The sequence below is a fragment of the Plecotus auritus genome (assembly GCF_963455305.1).
Source record: "Plecotus auritus genome assembly, chromosome: 2".
NCBI lineage: Eukaryota > Metazoa > Chordata > Mammalia > Chiroptera > Vespertilionidae > Plecotus > Plecotus auritus.
Window position 1 is genome coordinate 228,552,691 of NC_137771.1, and position 18,523 is coordinate 228,571,213.

The window sequence follows — 18,523 nt, forward strand, 5'->3', positions numbered from 1 at the left end:
TGTCCTTGTTGTATCTGCTGGGGACTAATTTCGATTGGAGCGTTTCCCGTGGGTTACTGTAGAGACCGTTAGCATGTGTGCCCCGGTCAACTCGGATACTCTGCAGGACAGTGCCACCTGCTCACTGCCCGGTGAAGTTTATTTCCTGCGGGAACACGGCTGACACCTGCATGTTATTGCCCTGCCCTAGGGGCGTACTGAAAAAAGTACAAGGAGAACACGTGTGTTCAGCGTCCGGAGTAAGATGTAGAGGGTGTGTGTAGAGGACAGGCACAGCCTGGTGGCTTCACTGTCCCCAGCCCCCAGCCTGAGGACTCGGGCTGCTCGAGGCGCCCTTGGCCGCTGGGAAGACCCCGGGACAGTCCCCCGGGCGTCAGCACTGGCTGAGCACCACCTAGGGCCTGGGGGAGCGGTTCGTGCCTGGAACGCGTGGTCCTCACAGCTCGGCTCCCGTCTGCACCCTTTCTCACGCGGGGAGCTGTCAGACAGGGTCACAGGGCGACCTTTGAACAAAGCCAGGCTCCGCCTTCCGTTTTTCCTTTTGGGGCAGGCTTCTGGATTAACTTGGAAAGAGGTAAGGAAGGCTTTTGAAAAGGAAATACTTTACTGTGACAGTGTAAGCCTCGGTCAGTCAGACTCCTGTTGTGCCAAGTGATGGTGCCCCTGGCTGGCCCTGTTGATGCCACGGCCCAGTGGCAAGCACCCGCGGCTCTGCTGAGGGCTGTGCGGCCAGCTGAGTCCCGGGTGATGTCCTGGGAGAATCCGTACCCCAGCGTGCTCGTCCCGTCTGGGGAGCAGTCGCCGGGATGGCATTGGTACACAAGCGCTTTAGATAGAAACTCCGGTTTGGAAAAAGGAGAGGGCGCAGCGGAGGCCGGACCGGCCTGAGGCGCGGTGAGGGTGACCTGTGTGAAGGACGGAAGGAACTGGCCGGCCTCAGATGCGGTGCAGGTCTGAGAAAGTGGCAGTAAGGCTGACGGAGCCCCTGTCCCCAGAGCACCCCCTCGGCATCCCCGCACAGTCACTGGGGAGAAGAGCAACCGGGGACCCCCAGGGCTCCTGCAGGCTGTGTGCACACCGGCTTGCTGATCAGGAAAGGGGGCCGCTCGCCACGCCCAGCTCCCTGCCCACAGCGATGCAGTCCCCCAGAACTGGCCAAATGCACGCGTTCTAAAGCAAGTACCTCCCTCCCGAGGGCATACTAAAAGGGAGAACTCCCTCATTCTTCAAAAGCCGGCTTTACTGGAGTACCAGTTGTAACAGTGAAGTCTACGTTCCCTCAAGTTCAAGCAGATTTGACAAATGCCTAATTCTAAGGGCTACTTTTGCCCTGGCCCGTGTGGCTCCGAGTGTCATTCCCGAAAAGGTGGCGGATTCAATTCCCGGTCGGGGTGTGTGCAGGAGGTGGCAGCCCATCCATGTTTCGCTCCCTCTCAAATCAGTTTTTAAAAATGCGAATTCCCTTGACACCATGAAGCCCTCCTAAATAAAAACGGTCCAAGTTGGAGAGCTGCGGACTACAAGCAGAGAGTGTAAGTGGCTACATGGCAGTGGTTCTGGGTTACAAGAACTCTCCTGGCCAAGGACGTTGTACTCTGGTCTCCGTTGGAGTAAATGAGAGTGAGAGCGATTTCTGTCTGTAGTGAGAGCAACCACACCATGTGTGACTGCTGAGAGGCCGCCGACTCCAACAGCTGCCACCCAAACCCCGCGGAGGGTGTCCTCCCGAACAAATGGTGTGGACACCGGGTGCCCACAAGGCGGGCAGGCTCAAAAGTACTACACAGGCTGGTCCTGATGGGCAGCGCTTGGCCTGCTCAGGCCTCTAGGCCTGGCAGTTTGTCCTGGCTTCCCCTGGCCCTGTCGGCCCTAACTCCGGCAGAGGCGTGCAGGCGGGGCTCAGCGGTGGAGCGTTGACCTGTGAACCAGGAGGTCATGGTTGGATTCCCGGTCAGGGCACAGGCCGGGGTTGCGGGCTCCATCCCCAAGGTGGGGTGTGCAGGAGGCAGCTGATCAATGATTTTCATCATTGATGTTTCTCAAGTCATTAATTTTATATATAATATTTTTATTGATTTCAGAGAGGAAGGGAGAGGGAAAGAGAAAAACATCAATGATGAGAGAGAATCATTGATTGGCTGCCTCTTGCACGCCCCCCACTGGCGACTGAGCCCACAACCGAGGCATGTGCCCTGACAGGAATCAAACCTGGGACCTTTCAGTCTGCAGGCCGGCACTCTATCCACTGAGCCAAACCAGCTAGGGCTTATTTATTTATTTATTTATTATTTATTTTTTTATTTTTTTAATAGAATCATCCAGCACCACAATGACTAGAACAGCCGTTCTCAGAGGACGTACTGTGGCCCAGTTAAAAAGATCTGTTGGAAAATATACCTTATATCCTCTACTTGATGATTCAAAGCACATGGTACACTATACAGGGTTTGACATCCTATAGAAGCTATTTTAAGCTACTTTACAGAAACGCTTTGACCACAGAAGCTTCCTTTATGCATGTAACCTTAGATGTCCAAATTCCAGAGGCGCCTGCTGGGCGAAGGGCACATCCTGCCCTTCTAACAAGGAGCCTTCCTTCTGTGCGCTGACAGGTCCCCGCAGAGCCCACATAAACGTCAGCTCCCGCCTGTGTCACGGAAAAAGGCTGGCAATGGTCATCGGATCAGACTATTTTGCCAAACACCCTCCAGCCTTTTAGATAAGAAAATGCAGGCTGTACGGAAAAGGTAAACAGCAAACACCTGCCAAAATTCATAGCCTTGTGACAGTTGTTTTTTTTTTTTTTAACTCTTTTTTTTTTTTAAATATATTTTTTATTGATTTTTTACAGAGAGGAAGGAAGAGGGATAGAGAGTTAGAAACATCGATGAGAGAGAAACACCAATCAGCCGCCTCTTGCACACCTCCTACTGGGGATGTGCCTGCAACCAAGTTACATGCCCTTGACCGGAATCGAACCTGGGACCTTTCAGTCCGCAGGCCGACGCTCTATCCACTGAGCCACACCGGTTTTGGCGTGACAGTTGTTTTTATGTCATTGTTTGGGATAACCAGTAATTTCTACATTATTGATCCTAGCTGTAGTTTACTGGGGACAGACTGTTAGACTGGGCTATTTTTGACTTACAGAAATGGCAATTTCATGTTTCAACCCGATAGAATTTGCCCATAGGAGAAATAACTTGGTCAAAACTCCACATCTGTCAATCAGTGTTTGCTCTCAATTCCCTGAGGCTGTTGAAGCTGGTAGCTGTACCACCTGCTGGGATGCTTAACGCGTCCAGGAAGTATCAGCCCATCTCCTCGGAGCCTCGCCTAGAAGTGTGGGTGTGCCGCTTAACTGCATTCTGTCAGCCCACCCCAAAGGCATTCTTCAGAGTGGGTGAGCATTTGTCCCGCTGTTTTCAAGCGTTACAATGAACAAGGAAGTATCAACAGGAAAAGGGCCCAAGAAAAGAGAAGAAATGACGGTTTGTAAAAGTCACTCGTAAAAGTGGCCCCTGTGTTTTCAAACCTTGGGCATGTGCTTATTTCGTGACTAAACTGATCCGTTTTGAAAGGATCTGGAAAAGCTGTGAGCTTCTGTCCATTCTAGGAATAAGAGCCCTGCTTTACCACACACACACACCCATTTTAATGTGAACAAATAAGAAAATTCCATCCTCACCCACTCCCACGTAGTTTTCTCTGGAAAATGCAATCTCCAACTGAAAGGGATTCTCCTGGAAAGAAAGAACCGCACTCACAGACCAGTAGATTATCTTAATCGGAGTGTAACTGAGGCTGCTGTCAGCAACCACTACAAAGAGCAAATAGTTTTTCTAAGGAAATCGTGTTGGGGTTTTGGCCGGTGAGTGGAGCGGTGAAAGAATGCACAACAGAGAGAGGAGAGAGATGCAGAGAGAAAGTTTGTTTTACTTGCCCTGAAGGGAAAGGGCTGGTGCATTGCTAATTAATACCAGGGCTGGGAATAAACACTGGCCTGCTCTTTTAAAGGGCCCCAGGCTGCTGTTGCTAGGTGACAAGGAAGGGAGGGGGACTTGGGTCTGAGATAGTGGGCAGATGTCCGAGGGCGGTGTCTTATCAGTATCTGCCCCACGCCTGTAGGACATGCTGGGAGTGACAGTTATGAGGCGTTCAAAGAGGCTTGTTTGAAGAGGAGGAGGGAGGGGAACTTCCCAGTGACTGGAGACTCCTTGGTGTGAATTTCCCCTGAGTTGGGAAAACTGTCCCTGAGCGGGGAGGTGGGGGATGCAAGAATGCAGCCTTGAGAGTAGCTGCTCTGGTCCTGCAGTTTGAACAGAGGGGCTGTTTGAATCAGAGGCGAAACCATCTGGGGAAATTGCCAGGTGCTTCTGATAAATTGCGGAAGGCCACACAGCAAGGAGCGAGGCCTCTTCCCGTCCTCACACTCACGGACAGCACTGAGTGAGAGCATGCTCTTCCTTCTCAGAACGAAATCCATGTGTGAGTGTGTGCATATCCTGGAAAAGAAGCAGCCTCTTTTCTAGTAAGTGACAGCCACTCAGTATCCTGGAACCTGGGTGGGTCCAGCTTCTCTAAAATGGATGAAAAAACGATAAAGGGAGCCACGTGCCAAGGCCTGGAGGGGAAATGATTCTGCGTGCTAGGCGGAATTTAAATTCTGCTGGTGCTGTACAATAAGAGCACGAAGGGGAAGAAGAAAGAGCAACTGCCAGGGAAGCCGTTCCCCAGAGTGCTGGGGTTTTGAGGTTTTCGATTCCTTTTGGGGTTGCTGGTTTTGACTTCATTTCCATATTTAGATCTATGAGGAGGAAGCAATGAAAAGCCCTTAGGACATCGCCATTAGCCGGGGAGCGTGGTTTGTTGAGAAATGCGGGCGCTGATGAAAGGGTGGTTGCCTCTAGGTACTGGGTTCCACAGCCAGAGAAGCAGCTGGCCTCTCAGTGACAATGACAGCCGCCGGGGCCTCAGTACCATCCGGTTTGTGACATCCCGGTCACCACCCGACGGCTTTCCTAGGGCGCTCCCGACCGCCCCTGAGCACCCCACCAGTTCCAAAGCAGGCGCTGCTGCTTCTTCCTTCCACCTCCCGGACGCTCAGCGTGACACCATGGACAGCTCTCCAGGCGCCGCCCCGCGGCCCGCGGCCGCCTCGCTGTGCCCTCGCCCGGGTGGCCGCGGGGGCGACAGGGGTGGTCCTGGCACCTCGCGGCGCCCGTGTCCGCACCCAGCCCGCAAGGCTCTTCCCCAGAGGCCCCGGCAGCTCCGGGAGCCCACGCGCGGGCTTGGGGAGGCCGATTGCCCGGCACTCCCGGCACCCCAGGCGGCGGGACCTGCAGCTGCGATCGGAGACACCGCCGAGCGACGCCCGCTGCGCGCGGAGGCGGCACCCAGCCCCCCGCGCCCGGCAGCCGGGCGCCCGAGTGGGCGTGGCCTCTCTGACGCCCGCCCCCGTCCGAGGTCTGGCCCCGCCCCCGCGCGGTGCAATGCGGAAGCCCTGGGTCTGCTGGGCCGGAAGTGACGCTTCCGGCGGCGGCGGCCCGGGCGGCGGGCGGCGGCGGCGGCGGCGGCGGAGGCGGAGGGGAGCAGGGGGAGGAGGTGAGGCCGGCGGGCGGCAGCGGCACGTCCAGACCCACGGGCGGCCGGGCCGCGGGTGGCTTTCCCGGAGGCGGTGTCCGCGGCCCCAGCGGCGGCAGCGGTGAGGGGGCGCGGGGGGCGGGCGGGCGGCTGTCGGCGCCGCCGGGCGGGGTGTGGTGACAGCGGCTGTCAGCGCCCGCGGGAGGGACGCGGGTTCAGGCGCCGTGGACGCGCCGGCTGCTCGGCGCCTCGGGCCCGCGGCCGTCCAGGACCGCGAGGAGCCGGTCAGGTCTGCGCCCCGCGTCGTGACTTCCCGCCCGCAGCCCCGCAGCCGGCGTGGCCTGGGCCGGGGTCGCCGCCCCCGGAGCCCGTGCGGGCGGGTTCCTTCCCCCTCCCCCTCCCCCTCCCCCTCCCGCCCGGGGAGTGCGACCTCCGTCCAGCCTCCCGTCTGGGCCCGGGACTGGTTCCAGCCTCCGAACCGGTCCCTTCCCCGCGGCGACAGCCCCGGAGCTGGAATCCGTGAGCGGCTCCGGCGAGGGACTGGCTGGTCCTGCCGCCGGCATCGCGCCTGGGGCCCCGCTCCGCTCTGTGGTGACCGAGTGACGCCTTCCCTGTGGACTAAGCCCTTCTCTCCGCTCTGCCCCCGCGGAGGGCCTTCTGGGCGCTGGCAGCCCGGAGGCGGGAGGGGGCGACCGGCGGGGAGGGGGCGACCCGCGGGGATGGTGCCGGCGGCGGGGAGGGGGCGACTGGTGGGGGGGCCGGCTGCGGGGGAACCGGCTGCGGGGGAGGGGGAACGGCTGCTGGGGAAGAGGAACAGGCTGCGGGGGAGGGGGAACGGCTGCGGGGGGACCGGCTGCGGCAGAGGAGGACCGGCTGCGGGGGGCGGGGGGGTGGCTGCCGGGGAACCGGCTGCGGGGGAGGGGGGCCGGCTGCGGGGGAGGGAGACGACCGGCTCCGGGGAGGGGACCGGCTGCGGGGGAGGAGGACCGGCTGCGGGGGGCGGGGGGGTGGCTGCGGGGGGAACCGGCTCCGGGGAGGGGACCGGCTGCAGGGGAGGGAGACGACCGGCTCCGGGGAGGGGACCGGCTGCGGGGGAGGAGGACGACCGGCTCCGGGGAGGGGACCGGCTGCGGGGGGCGGGCAACCGGCTGCGGGGGAGAGGGGGACCGGCTGCGGGAGGAAGCGGCGCCACCTCTGCTCTGCTCTGCTCTGCTCGCTCCCACAGGGCTGCCTCTGCGGACAGGATGGCGTTCAGCAAGGGGTTCCGGGTCTACCACAAGCTGGACCCCCCGCCCTTCAGCCTCATGGTGGAGACCAGGCACAAGGAGGAATGTCTCCTGTTCGAGTCCGGGGCGGTGGCCGTGCTCTGTGAGTGTCCGCGGGGCTCGGTGTTCAGGGGCGATCCCTCAGTCCCAGCCTCTTTTTGGGTTAAACTTCCATCTCCCCCCGCCGCAGGGGTTTTGGGGTGGCGGGTGGGCGTTGATGCAGATCTTGGCTACAGGTTTTTGCTTTAGTGGGTTTTCCTGCTGCTTTGAAAGTAAATCTCTCCTTCAAAGACATACTGCTGCCGTTTGTATCACAGCCCACATGCCCACGAAGTGGCTGGCTCCACATCTTTCCTGTCCTGGACAGAAGCTCTTGCAGCTCAGTTGTAGGAATGAACTGTTAAGACTATTTAATATTTTTGGAGTGTCTCATGGTGAGGTCCTTACCGTATTTTCATTTAGAGACTTGTAAGCACTTTTTAAAATTTCATGCGGCATATGTGATTGATTTCGTATCATTTAAAAGTCATTTTGATAGTCTCTCTCAAAGAGAAGGACCACGTACCCCACATAAACAATAGGAGGTTCGTCTCTGGCCCGGTGGTTCCGTTAGTTGGAGCATGGTCCCCTGCACCCCAGTGTTTCTTTCAGGGTCCATTCCCAGTCAGAGAACATGCCGAGGTTGCAGGTTTGATCCCCCACTGGGGGGCGTACAGGAGGCAGCCAGTTGATACTTCTCTTACATGGATGTTTCTCTCTCTCTCTCTCTCTCTCTCTCTCTCTCTCTCTCTCCCCCTCTCCCCCTCTCCCCCTCTCCCTCTCCCTCTCTCCCCCCTCCCTCCCTCCTCCCTCCTCTCTAAAAATCAATTAAAAATATTCTTGGGTGAGGATTTTTTTAAAAGTAGATTAATAGCCCTAACTGGTTTGGCTCAGTGGATAGAGCGTTGGTCTGCGGACGGAAGGGTCCCAGGTTCGATTCCGGTCAAGGGCCTGTCCGTTGGTTGCGGGCACATCCCCAGTAGGGAGTGTACAGGAGGCAGCTGATCGATGTTTCTCTCTCATTGATGTTTCTAGCTCTCTATCCCTCTCTCTTCCTCTCTGTAAAAAAAATCAATAAAATATATTTAAAAAATAAAAGTAGATTAATATCTTTTGGATTATTTTGTGGGCAAATGCATGAAATTAAAAATAAAAATATTAATTTGAATATTGTCTTTCTTAATATAAGATTTGGGCAAATAAGTTCAGTTTGGGGTGATTTGAAATGTGATTGTGTTTTTAGGAGTGTTCTAGTGATAACTGCTTATCCTTTATTAGGTTTTTGCTACGTAGAGACATATAGCAGGAAGGGGCTATGTGTGTTCTAAGAAACAAGTAATAATAGGGGTTATACTCAGTCAGTATGGGCTTACGTTACTCAAATTGTTTCTTGTACTTAAACACACCAAACTTAACTTGCTATAATATTGATTTGCACAGCATATTTTTTCCTACTACAAGTATAATTATACTGATGATTTCTTAATTAAAAATATTTTGGGGAAATGTTTGGTTAGCATGTGAAACATTTTTTAGCGGCTTGTGTTTTTGCTGGCATTACCTGGTTTTCTAAGTTGTCTAAATTCACATGTTTCTTTAATTGTACTGGTAATGCAGGGATCCAGATGTTCGGCTCCTAGGTACTCATTACCTGTGGTTATCAGGGTTATTTCTGTACTTTACTCCCAGGTCAGGGACCCTAAGGGTAACCATACTTCCAAACCTCCAGCCACCCGCCACCCTCTTTTGGCCAAAAAATTATTTAAAAAAAAAAAATTCCCAACCATCCATTTGGCATTGATATTCTAAGGAGAAAGGATATAAAAATACTATCTTAATTATTTATTAATTCTACTTCCTGTATTAGATTTAGACTACGTAAGTAATTCTTTCAGGAGAAAAAAATAGAGCTTGAATATTGCCTCTCTGTAAAGCTAGCATAAATGGCTGTATGATCTCTTGGGTGTGTTCTGTCTTCCTATTATAAACCTTGAACGTTTAAGAGCTCACAGGCCTTTTTCTAAGCCACTGGGCTTAGAAAATTAACGTGGCATTCCGTCTGGAGTGATGCCAAGGTTTGTGTTGGGCTATAGAGCTCCCTTTACAAACGGTCACATTTAAAAAGCCTGCTGTGTCGCCGAAACCGGTTTGGCTCAGTGGATAGAGCATCGGCCTGTGGATTGAAAGGTCCCAGGTTCGATTCCGGTCAAGGGCACGTACCTTGGTTGCGGGCACATCCCCAGTAGGAGGTGTGCAGGAGGCAGCTGATCGATATTTCTCTCTCATCGATGTTTCTAACTCTCTATCCCTCTCCCTTCCTCTCTGTAAAATATCAATAAAATATATATTTTAAAAAAAAAATAAAATAAAAAATAAAAAGCCTGCTGTGTCCGGGACCGTGCTTGGAGAACACCGGGGCGTGCTCCGTGTCTTCAGCAGGCCCAGCGCCTGAAGCTCCGCACATCTTGCCTATTCCCCTGCCAGGAGAGTCTCCTAGCACATTTTTTATATTAAACAGAAGTACAGCCCACTTTCCGGTAAGGTTAAGTTCAAACTCCTCACCCGCTCAACAAGGCTCGCCGTCATTTGGCCCTCCCTCCCCTGTTAGTCCCTGTTGATCTCCTGTAAGGAAACGCTGGTGTGTCCTTGTGCTTTCCCGGGGTGCCAGGCTGACAGGCTGGTGTGTCCTCGTGCTTTCCCGGGGTGCCAGGCTGCTGCCAGCGCCATCACGCTGCTCCTGGCTACGCCCGCTCTCCTGACTGTGAGAATGCCCCCGCCACCTTCCAGGGCAGCCTCTTCATCCTTCCCCAGGCTCTGCCCCCACCCCTCCCGCTCCCTCCTCTGTCTTCCTCCCCTTCATTTTGGAGAAGTCCATCTGTATCCCAGGATGACCGCTTTTTACCAGTATGTGCCGGTTTTGTTGGTCTCTACACACTCGTGTGCAGGTCTTTTTCTTGGGAGGAGACGGTGACAGGGACGCCAGCAGGAATCGGTCTGCATGTACCCAGAGCTTGTGAGTTCTGGAGGCGCTAGGCGCCCTGGCTTTAGTGAGTGAAGTTGAGGAAATTAGATATCGTGGGCAATAGCTGTTGGCAGTCACTGGGTTTTCTTGGGTTACGCCAGAGACACCCGCGTGCAATGTTCTCTCTCATATGATCAGCTCGTGTCCGAAGTGGGGTGTAGGTGGGAACAGACTGAACGTGATCCCAGATCAGGACCCCCTCGGGCCACGCGCCCTCTACTGCAGCTTGGGACTCTGTCTTTACTTGGCGGGGTTCCCAGCTCCAATGAGTCATGAGGCCAGGACGTAATCAGTGGGTCCTGGGGTGCACATTACATCACCTGGGCAGGCTTCACAGGTACCGGGGCCTGGGCTCCAGCCCCCGCCCCACCCCACCTCCAAATTCTGATAGAATTGGGTTGGGATGATAATTAATTTAAAAATATATTTTATTGACTTTAGGGAGAGGTAGAAACATCAGTTGGCGGCCCCCTGTCCGCCCCCTACTGGGGATTGAGCCTGAAAACCTGGCTGGTGCCCTGACCGGGAGTGGAACCGTGACCTCCTACTTCATGGGCCCACACTCAACCACTGGACCACACGGCCGCGTGAGATGACAGTGTCTGAGCATCGTTTCATAGGCCTTTCTGCGATAGGTAATAGGACAGACAACTTCAGCTTGCACACTCTGTGGAAATAACCACGTTTCCAGAATTACAGTGCATTTGTTGTTGTTAGGGGCCAGTAGGGAGCTTTCTTGAGCCCACAGCTTGAACGGGGCTGACGCTCCCCCAGCGCTCGCAGTGCGGCGCCGGCTCGCCACATGGAGCGTGGGCGGGCGTCTGTGTGGGTGCTGGCTCGGAGGAGACGCCGTGTCTGGGAATTGTGTGCCCCTAGCGTTAGCGCAGTTTCACTCGTTCTTGCCGAATACATGGTTGGTAAAGAAGTGGCACAGGGCAGAGACGGACCTAAACTAGACAGCAAAGTTGACAGACATGCAATAGTCTCTATATTCTTTGCCCAGTGGGTGTGGCTCAGTGGTTGAGCATCGACCTTTGAACCAGGAGGTCACAGTTCGATTCCCAGTCAAGGGCACATGCCCGGGTTGCAGGCTCGACCCCAGTGTGGGGCGTGCAGGAGGCAGGCAATCAATGATTATCTCTCATCATTGATGTTTTTCTCTCTCCCTCTCTCTTCATCTCTGAAATTAATAATAAACTAGAGGCCCAGTGCACAAAATTTGTGCACTGGAGGGGGGGGGGGCGTTCCTCAGCCCAGCCTGCTCCCTCTCATAGTCCAGGAGCCCTCGGGGGATGTCCGGCAGTCAGACATCCCTAGAGCTGCCATAGAGGTGGGAGAGGCTCCCGCCACTGCCACTGCCACTGCGCTCGCCAGCCGTGAGCCCGACTTCTGGCTGAGTGGTGCTCCTCCTGTGTTGATTGTCTGCCCCCTGGTGGTCAGTGTGCATCATAGCAACCGGTCATTCCACCATCGGACTGAAACCAGCTCTCCGACATCCCCCAAGGGGTCCCGGATTGCAAGAGGGCGCAGGCCAGGCCAAGGGACCCCACCGGTGCTAGGGAGGGACACAGGAGGTTGGCCAGCCGGGGAGGGACTGTGGGAGGGCTCCAGGGCGTGTCCTTCCCGTCTTGCTCAGTCCCAATTGGCTGGACTCCAATAGCAAGCTAACCTACCAGCCAGAGCGTCTGCCCCCTGGTGGTCAGTGCACATCATAGCGAGCGGTTGAGTGGCCTTAGCATATTATTAGCATATTACGCTTTGATTGGTTGAATAGCTGACCAAACAGCATATTAGGCTTTTACTATATAGGATATGTGTGGCGGTAGAGCACTGGACAGCTTCTCAAACCTTAGAATCAGATTGGACAGTGCCACCTCATTTCCTGTTTCACATTGATTTTTTTTTTAAATATATTTTATTGATTTCTTACAGAGAGGAAGGGAGAGGGAAAGAGATAGAAACATTAATGATGAGAGAGACGCCGAAACCGGTTTGGCTCAGTGGATAGAGCGTCGGCCTGCGGACTGAAGGGTCCCAGGTTCGATTCCGGTCAAGGGCATGTACCTTGGTTGCGGGCACATCCCCAGTGGGGGGTGTGCAGGAGGCAGCTGATCGATGTTTCTCTCTCATCGATGTTTCTAGCTCTCTATCCCTCTCCCTTCCTCTCTGTAAAAAATCAATAAAATATAAAAAAAAATGATGAGAGAGACTATGACCTCCTGGTTTATAGGTCGATGCTCATCGGGATCTGCATTGATTTTTATCCCAACCTCAGAAAGATAGGATGTCAGTAAGGACTACACTGCCATCTAGTGTTGAAACTCTGAACTAACGTGTGTGGAGTATCTCCATGTTTCCTCCAATTTAAAATATCCACCCGGCCAGTAGAGGGCGTGCAGGAGGCAGCTGATGGATGTTTCTCTGTCATTGTTTCTACCTCTCTATCCCTCTCCCTTCTTCTCTAAAAAAATATCCGCAGTGTCCTGGCCGGGTGGGTCAGTTGGTTGGAGCGTTGTCACCATTTGTGAAAAGGTTGCAGGTTCAATCCCCAGTTGGGGCACTTATGGGAGACAACTGATCAATGTTTCTCTCTCGGTATCTCTCTCTCTCTCTCTCCCCCACCCCCATATATAAAATAAAATGCCCTGCAGCTCTGCTGGGAGTTGGGTGGAGTGTCCCTGAGCATCTCAGCACACATGTGGAGATGTGGCATGACACGTGTGTCATTTAATTCTTTGGGTTGTGCTTTACCCCACACCACAGATGGGGACACTGAGCTTGGAGAAATGAAATAACGGCTCCGCTGGCGCAGTCTTTCTGTTTGGTTTTCTCCACTGTGATATTGTTGGTGCTGTTGTGGGGGGGCGGTGGTTATTAGGGAGTTAGACGGGGTGAACGGGAAAGAAAGGATGCTAGTGGAAGGCTGAAGTTAGGCGTGAAAAGGGCAACGTGTTCTGATGCGGAGGCGTGTTCTTGCCACGGGCTAGTAGTCCAGCAGAGGGGGGCATGGCTTGATTTAGGGTGGGCCGTTAAAGACCGAGTCCCTTTGGGGGCCAAGTTAAATGTCGGCTTCTAGGATTGGGTGTGACAGTGCCGTGGGTGGTGACAAGCAGTGTGCATAGCTGTTCCTTTCTGTTTAATTGCCAAACGCTGCCAGTCTTCACGATCGCCCTTTAGATAAGGGGTAGCGTCCTGTCTCTGGTGAGAAAAACGTTCCAGCTGAGAGAAGACGTGACTGTATATGGTTGACTTTTCTGCACAGAAATGCTGATACGGAGATTTGTGTATCCCTTTCTGAGCGAGCCGCAAACATGCGCTCTCCCGTTCCGGTCTGGGCGGCAGGGTCAGCCAGCAAGAGAAGGGCCAGCTAATGCTCCCCGAGCGCTTTCACTTTTTCCCCAACTTTGCCATCAGGAAACAGGGCGAAGGCAGTGTCTCCCACTGAGCGGTGAAACCCCATCACGAGACTTTTTATCACATGGTTTAAGGTCTAGCAGATGTTCTATGTTGTCCTGTGAAATATAACCAACCCGGGACCATAACAGGATGTTGGCTCTAACCATGATGGAACAGTGACTGAATTTGCCTTCCCACCACGAATAACAACCGACGGAACAAACCCAATGTATGAAACCATTGCCAGGCACGAACAGACGCTGCTCCCGAGAGAAGGGGGGCAGGCGAGGTGGGCCTTGGTGAGCCTTGGGGCCGTGCCAGCTGCTCGCCTCAGACCTGCTCTTCGCCCCGTCTTCCTTACCTCCTGGATCGCACTCCACGCCCTGGCCAGCCTAAGCATCGTTCTGCACTCTTCCCCTCACATCACACTCGCTCCAGCCCGGGCCAGGCCGCTCGGCCTCCTAGCTGCACCCACCCCTCGCTGCTCTGTCCCAGCCAGTCCAGGGGGGCCCTTTCAGGTGAGCCATTGTGCTCGCCTTCCTAACTGGTCTCCTGCTCCCACCCCCCCCCCCCACGCTCCCGGCTCTAAAAACACAGGTTGGTCATATTATTCCCTCGCTTAATACCCCTCAGTGGTTGACACTGAACTTAGAATCCAGCACCCCTGGGTGTCTGTGTTCCAGCCACACTGACCTTCTGGTGCTGAATGTGCCGAGTGCTGTCTGGTCTCAGGGTCTTTACACGTGCTGTTCTCTCTGCTCAACATTTTACTTATACAAATAAATTTCTTCCCACGTGTAGAAAAGTACGTGAGTCATCAGCGTACGCCTTGATGAAGTATGAGGACACTCGCATGTTACCGCCCCCGGGTGGAGAAGTGGGACATTGTGGCTCGCTCTCCAGAGAGCCCCTCTGTGCCTTCCCAGTGACCTCCCCCTGACCCGCAAAGGTGGTCCCTGGCCCCACTTCTTGATCTGGCTTTGAGCTGAACAGAAATGGAGCCATTCACTCTGTCTTCTATGGTGTCTGCTGCTTTCTTCCAGCGGCCCGTGTGGGAGACCACCCGTGTGGCAGCCTGTGACAGCAGCTTGTTAACTTCTGTTGCCGTGTGGTGTTCCGCGTGTGGCTCTTCCGGCGTCTGTCCTGTTAGGAATGGCACGGGTGTGACGCCCATGCGCACACCTTGCTGATGGGTGGGCTCTCCGGGACGGAGTTGCTGGGCCGCAGGCTGTGTGTTCGCTGCCCGAACACTTGAACCTCCACTTCTCGTCTGCTCGCCCCGGTGATTCCTCAGGCTCCCGCGGAGAGGCCACGTCTGCAGAGGTTTTAAGGGAGGTTGTTGCCGTCTGTTGGAACTCCGTCCCAGCACGTCCAGACCTTCTCACTCGCGTGTGGATGGCTGTGGGGTGCTGTCTTCCTAACAGGGATGGGCACTGGCACCTGGGAGGCATTCAGCACGAACTTGAGGCCTGAACGTGTGAAAGGTGGTTTTGGTTCAGGCCCGTTGCCAAGATTGAAATGTGTAGCTTAAGTGGAACGTTCATTCGGATGGTTTAATGTCTTCCAGCTGGAATTTTAATTATTTAATTATGCGGAGAAAACCTGGCCTTGTAGAACACTCTTCCCTTTGTGTGTACGCGGGCTCTCCTGCGGCTGATTCTGTGATCTCGGCGGGATCACCCCACCTCCAGTGTCTGTCTGGGAACCAGCGCCGTGCCGCCTCATCGCTGAGCTTTGTGCCCCGAGGCTCTGGGTCTGCCTGCCCCAGTGCTGCCCGCATGCAAATCCCTTGCCCACAAGCCGCGGGGCGTGCAGCCGCAGGCCAGGCGTGGTTCTAGGAAGGTCACGTGCACTGTCATCCTGTTCTCTCGTTCTCGTTAACTTTCTTTAGCGCCCTCTTCCTCCCTGCCAGCCGAGAGACAGGCTGTGCCCATAGCGCCCTCTTCCTCCCTGCCAGCCGAGAGACAGGCTGTGCCCATAGCGCCCTCTTCCTCCCTGCCAGCCCGAGAGACAGGCTGTGCCCATAGCGCCCTCTTCCTCCCTGCCAGCCGAGAGACAGGCTGTGCCCATAGCGCCCTCTTCCTCCCTGCCAGCCGAGAGACAGGCTGTGCCCATAGCGCCCTCTTCCTCCCTGCCAGCCGAGAGACAGGCTGTGCCCATAGCGCCCTCTTCCTCCCTGCCAGCCGAGAGACAGGCTGTGCCCATAGCGCCCTCTTCCTCCCTGCCAGCCGAGAGACAGGCTGTGCCCATAGCGCCCTCTTCCTCCCTGCCAGCCGAGAGACAGGCTGTGCCCATAGCGCCCTCTTCCTCCCTGCCAGCCGAGAGACAGGCTGTGCCCATAGCGCCCTCTTCCTCCCTGCCAGCCGAGAGACAGGCTGTGCCCATAGCGCCCTCTTCCTCCCTGCCAGCCGAGAGACAGGCTGTGCCCATAGCGCCCTCTTCCTCCCTGCCAGCCGAGAGACAGGCTGTGCCCCAGCTGGGAGGCGTGGCCACGGCAGAGTGTTGACAGTGGTGAGCAGGAGCTTCATTGTGGCAGGAGAGTGACCTGAGCTTCCTGTCCTCACGCTCGGACTTCATTCCATTGTCCTTGCCCTTGGCTCTGCCGAGCTCGCCACACCCCTCAGCACGTCACACCCCTCAGCATGTCACACCCCTCAGCACGTCACACCCCTCAGCACGTGACAAGCTCCTGGTTTAAACCTGGTTGGAAGTAATTTAACAATGCCTGTCTCCCACGCCCACCCTCACGCCCCACCACAGACACACAGCGTCGCCTTTGAACTTGCAGACGTCCCTGTGCGGATGGTTAAATTGCAGTGAGAGAGCATTCAGATACTGCCCGTGCCAGGGGAAAGTGTTCTCTTCGGCCCTGGCTGGTGTGCCCAGTGGTTAGGGCGTCGGCCCACACACCTGAGGGTCATGGGTTCCATTCCCTCGGGGCACAGACCTGGGCTGCAGGTTAGATCCCCAGCCCCAGTCAGGGCCCGTGTGGGAGGCAACCAGTTGATGTGTCACTCTTGCATCGATGTTTCTTTCTCTCTCTCTTTCCCTCCCCCCTCCCTGCCCTCCTCTCTCTAAATAAATAAATAAATGGAAAAATATCTTCAGGTGAGGATAAAAAAAGTATCTCTTTTTATGTATTATTTTCATTTTATTTTAAATATTTTTTTATTGCCGAAACCGGTTTGGCTCAGTGGATAGAGCGTCAGCCTGCGGACTGGAGGGTCCCAGGTTCGATTCCGGTCAAGGGCATGTACCTTGGTTGCGGTCACATCCCCAGTAGGGAGTGTGCAGGAGGCAGCTGATCGATGTTTCTCTCTCATCGATGTTTCTGACTCTATCCCTCTCCCTTCCTCTCTGTAAAAAATCAATAAAATAGCCGAAACCGGTTTGGCTCAGTGGATAGAGCGTCGGCCTGCAGACTGAAGGGTCCCAGGTTCGATTCCGGTCAAGGGCATGTACCTTGGTTGCGGGCACATCCCCAGTGGGGGATGTGCAGGAGGCAGCTGATCGATGTTTCTCTCTCATCGATGTTTCTGACTCTCTAGCCCTCTCTCTTCCTCTCTGTAACAAAATCAATAAAATATATTTAAAAAAAAATCAATAAAATATATTTTAAAAAAATATATATTTTTTTATTGATTTCAGAGAGGAAGGGAGAGGGAGAGAGAGAGAGAAACATCAACGATAAGAGAGAACCGTGGATTGGCTGCCTCCTGCAGGCCCCACACTAGGGATGGAGCCCGCAACCCGGGCATGTGCCCTTGGCCAGAATCGAACCCAGGACCCTTCAGTCCGCAGGCCGATGCTCTATCCGTTGAGCCAAACCGGCCAGGGCTTTATGTATTATTTTAAACAAAACAATTCCTTTGGTGCTGAACCTCTCAATTTGTCCTTGTCCATCAGCTGCACACCCAGCAGCCGCACTGTCCAGCGTGTCGGTGTTAGGTTGGTGTTAGGTTGAGATGCAGAGAAAGGAGACCTGGCTTCTGTTCCTCTTGGGATGCAAGCGTGTGCTGTGCGGCGTGACCCAGAGAAGGAAGACCGACTGGCAGCCAGCGGGGTCAGGGGGACAGAGTCGGGAGGGAAGTGGCGTCTGAGGTCGGTACTGGAGGATGGACGGGAGAATTTGGAAAGATGACTGACGGGTATTCCTGATGGAAAGAACGCGGACAGAGGAGGAGAGGGGCGAGTGTGGCTGCCGCGGACTCCTGTGGGAGAGCAGGAAGGGCGGGGGCGGTGGCCGAGGGAGCGGTTAACAAGTGCTGCGTGCTCTAAAGGCTGTTTACAGGGTTTTAAAGTGGCGTGGCTTCTTAACTCATCTCAGAGTGGGAGATGCTCACATTATTTTCTAGATTAAATTGCTGGGAAATGGGACAATTATTCGATTAGGTCTCTCCCTCTTACATCATATATTTCTACGTATTTCATGGAGTTTAATAAAATAAAGGAATCTTTCTTCCTCGTTAAGAAAAATGTGTGGGGAGGGGATAACCCGATATTATAGGGTTTACTCCCTTAGTGCCGTTTGGAGATACGCGCTTCTTCAGGAATATGCAGGCGGTCTTGGGGTGGGGGGGGGGGGAGGGGGAAGGAAAGGACTTGGAGGGGAGGCAGAGGGAGCGAGAGCTCCGTGCCTTTCTGCATTTGTAGGTGAGAGAGGTATTGTTTGTAATTACCCTCGGAGAGTCTAGCTGTGGTGTACTTTCCTTTGGTTCTCTGTCCAATTTTTAATCAGTGTATTTGCTAAGAACTAGGAAGATTTTTCCTTCAAAGTTCCAGAGGTGTTTTCTTTTTCTTAATATATCAATCAAACAGCCTGCCGTACAGCAGTTATTCATGGGGCATGTCCATTAGCAAGATACCATGACTTTTATTGTGGAAGAAACAAGACAGGCCAGGCGGCCGATTTCCTGTTCCCACAGGAAGCTGTGTGGTGGTTGATTTCACGCTGTTAACGGGACTCAGTCCCCTGAGTGTGAAACCCTAGTCTAGCGTGGGGATGGACGGGTCAGGAGGACAGGGCTGCTGCCTCGGGCAGCCTGGCTGAGGGAAGGGAGTGAGGACAGATACAGCGTAGGTAACAGAAGGAAGTAGGTAACAGGAGGACGGAGCTCTGACCTGCGGTGCTGGGGGAGTGCAAACAGGCTTCCAGAAAGTGACCTTCTGCCTGTATTTATCAGGTGAAGGGAATTTGCCAGGAGGCAGGGGTGGGGAG

General features: G+C 54.7%; 1 protein-coding gene across 10 annotated transcripts in view; it reads left to right on the top strand.

The window, feature by feature from the left end:
• Nucleotides 1–5,492: 5,492 nt before the first annotated feature.
• Nucleotides 5,493–18,523, top strand: part of SYNJ1 (synaptojanin 1) — a gene marked incomplete at its 5' end in the record, with an annotated part of 65,368 nt that continues 52,337 nt past the window's right edge. For 5 of the 10 annotated variants that reach the window (XM_080654534.1, XM_080654541.1, XM_080654542.1 and 2 more), the window contains 2 exons: nucleotides 5,581–5,704; nucleotides 6,809–6,951. In XM_080654534.1, the coding sequence (XP_080510660.1) occupies nucleotides 6,828–6,951 (124 nt within the window). Of the gene's footprint in view, nucleotides 5,705–5,769; nucleotides 5,873–6,808; nucleotides 6,952–18,523 lie in introns of those variants that run through there. The other 5 variants (XM_080654538.1, XM_080654540.1, XM_080654535.1 and 2 more) reach the window with 4 other exon arrangements.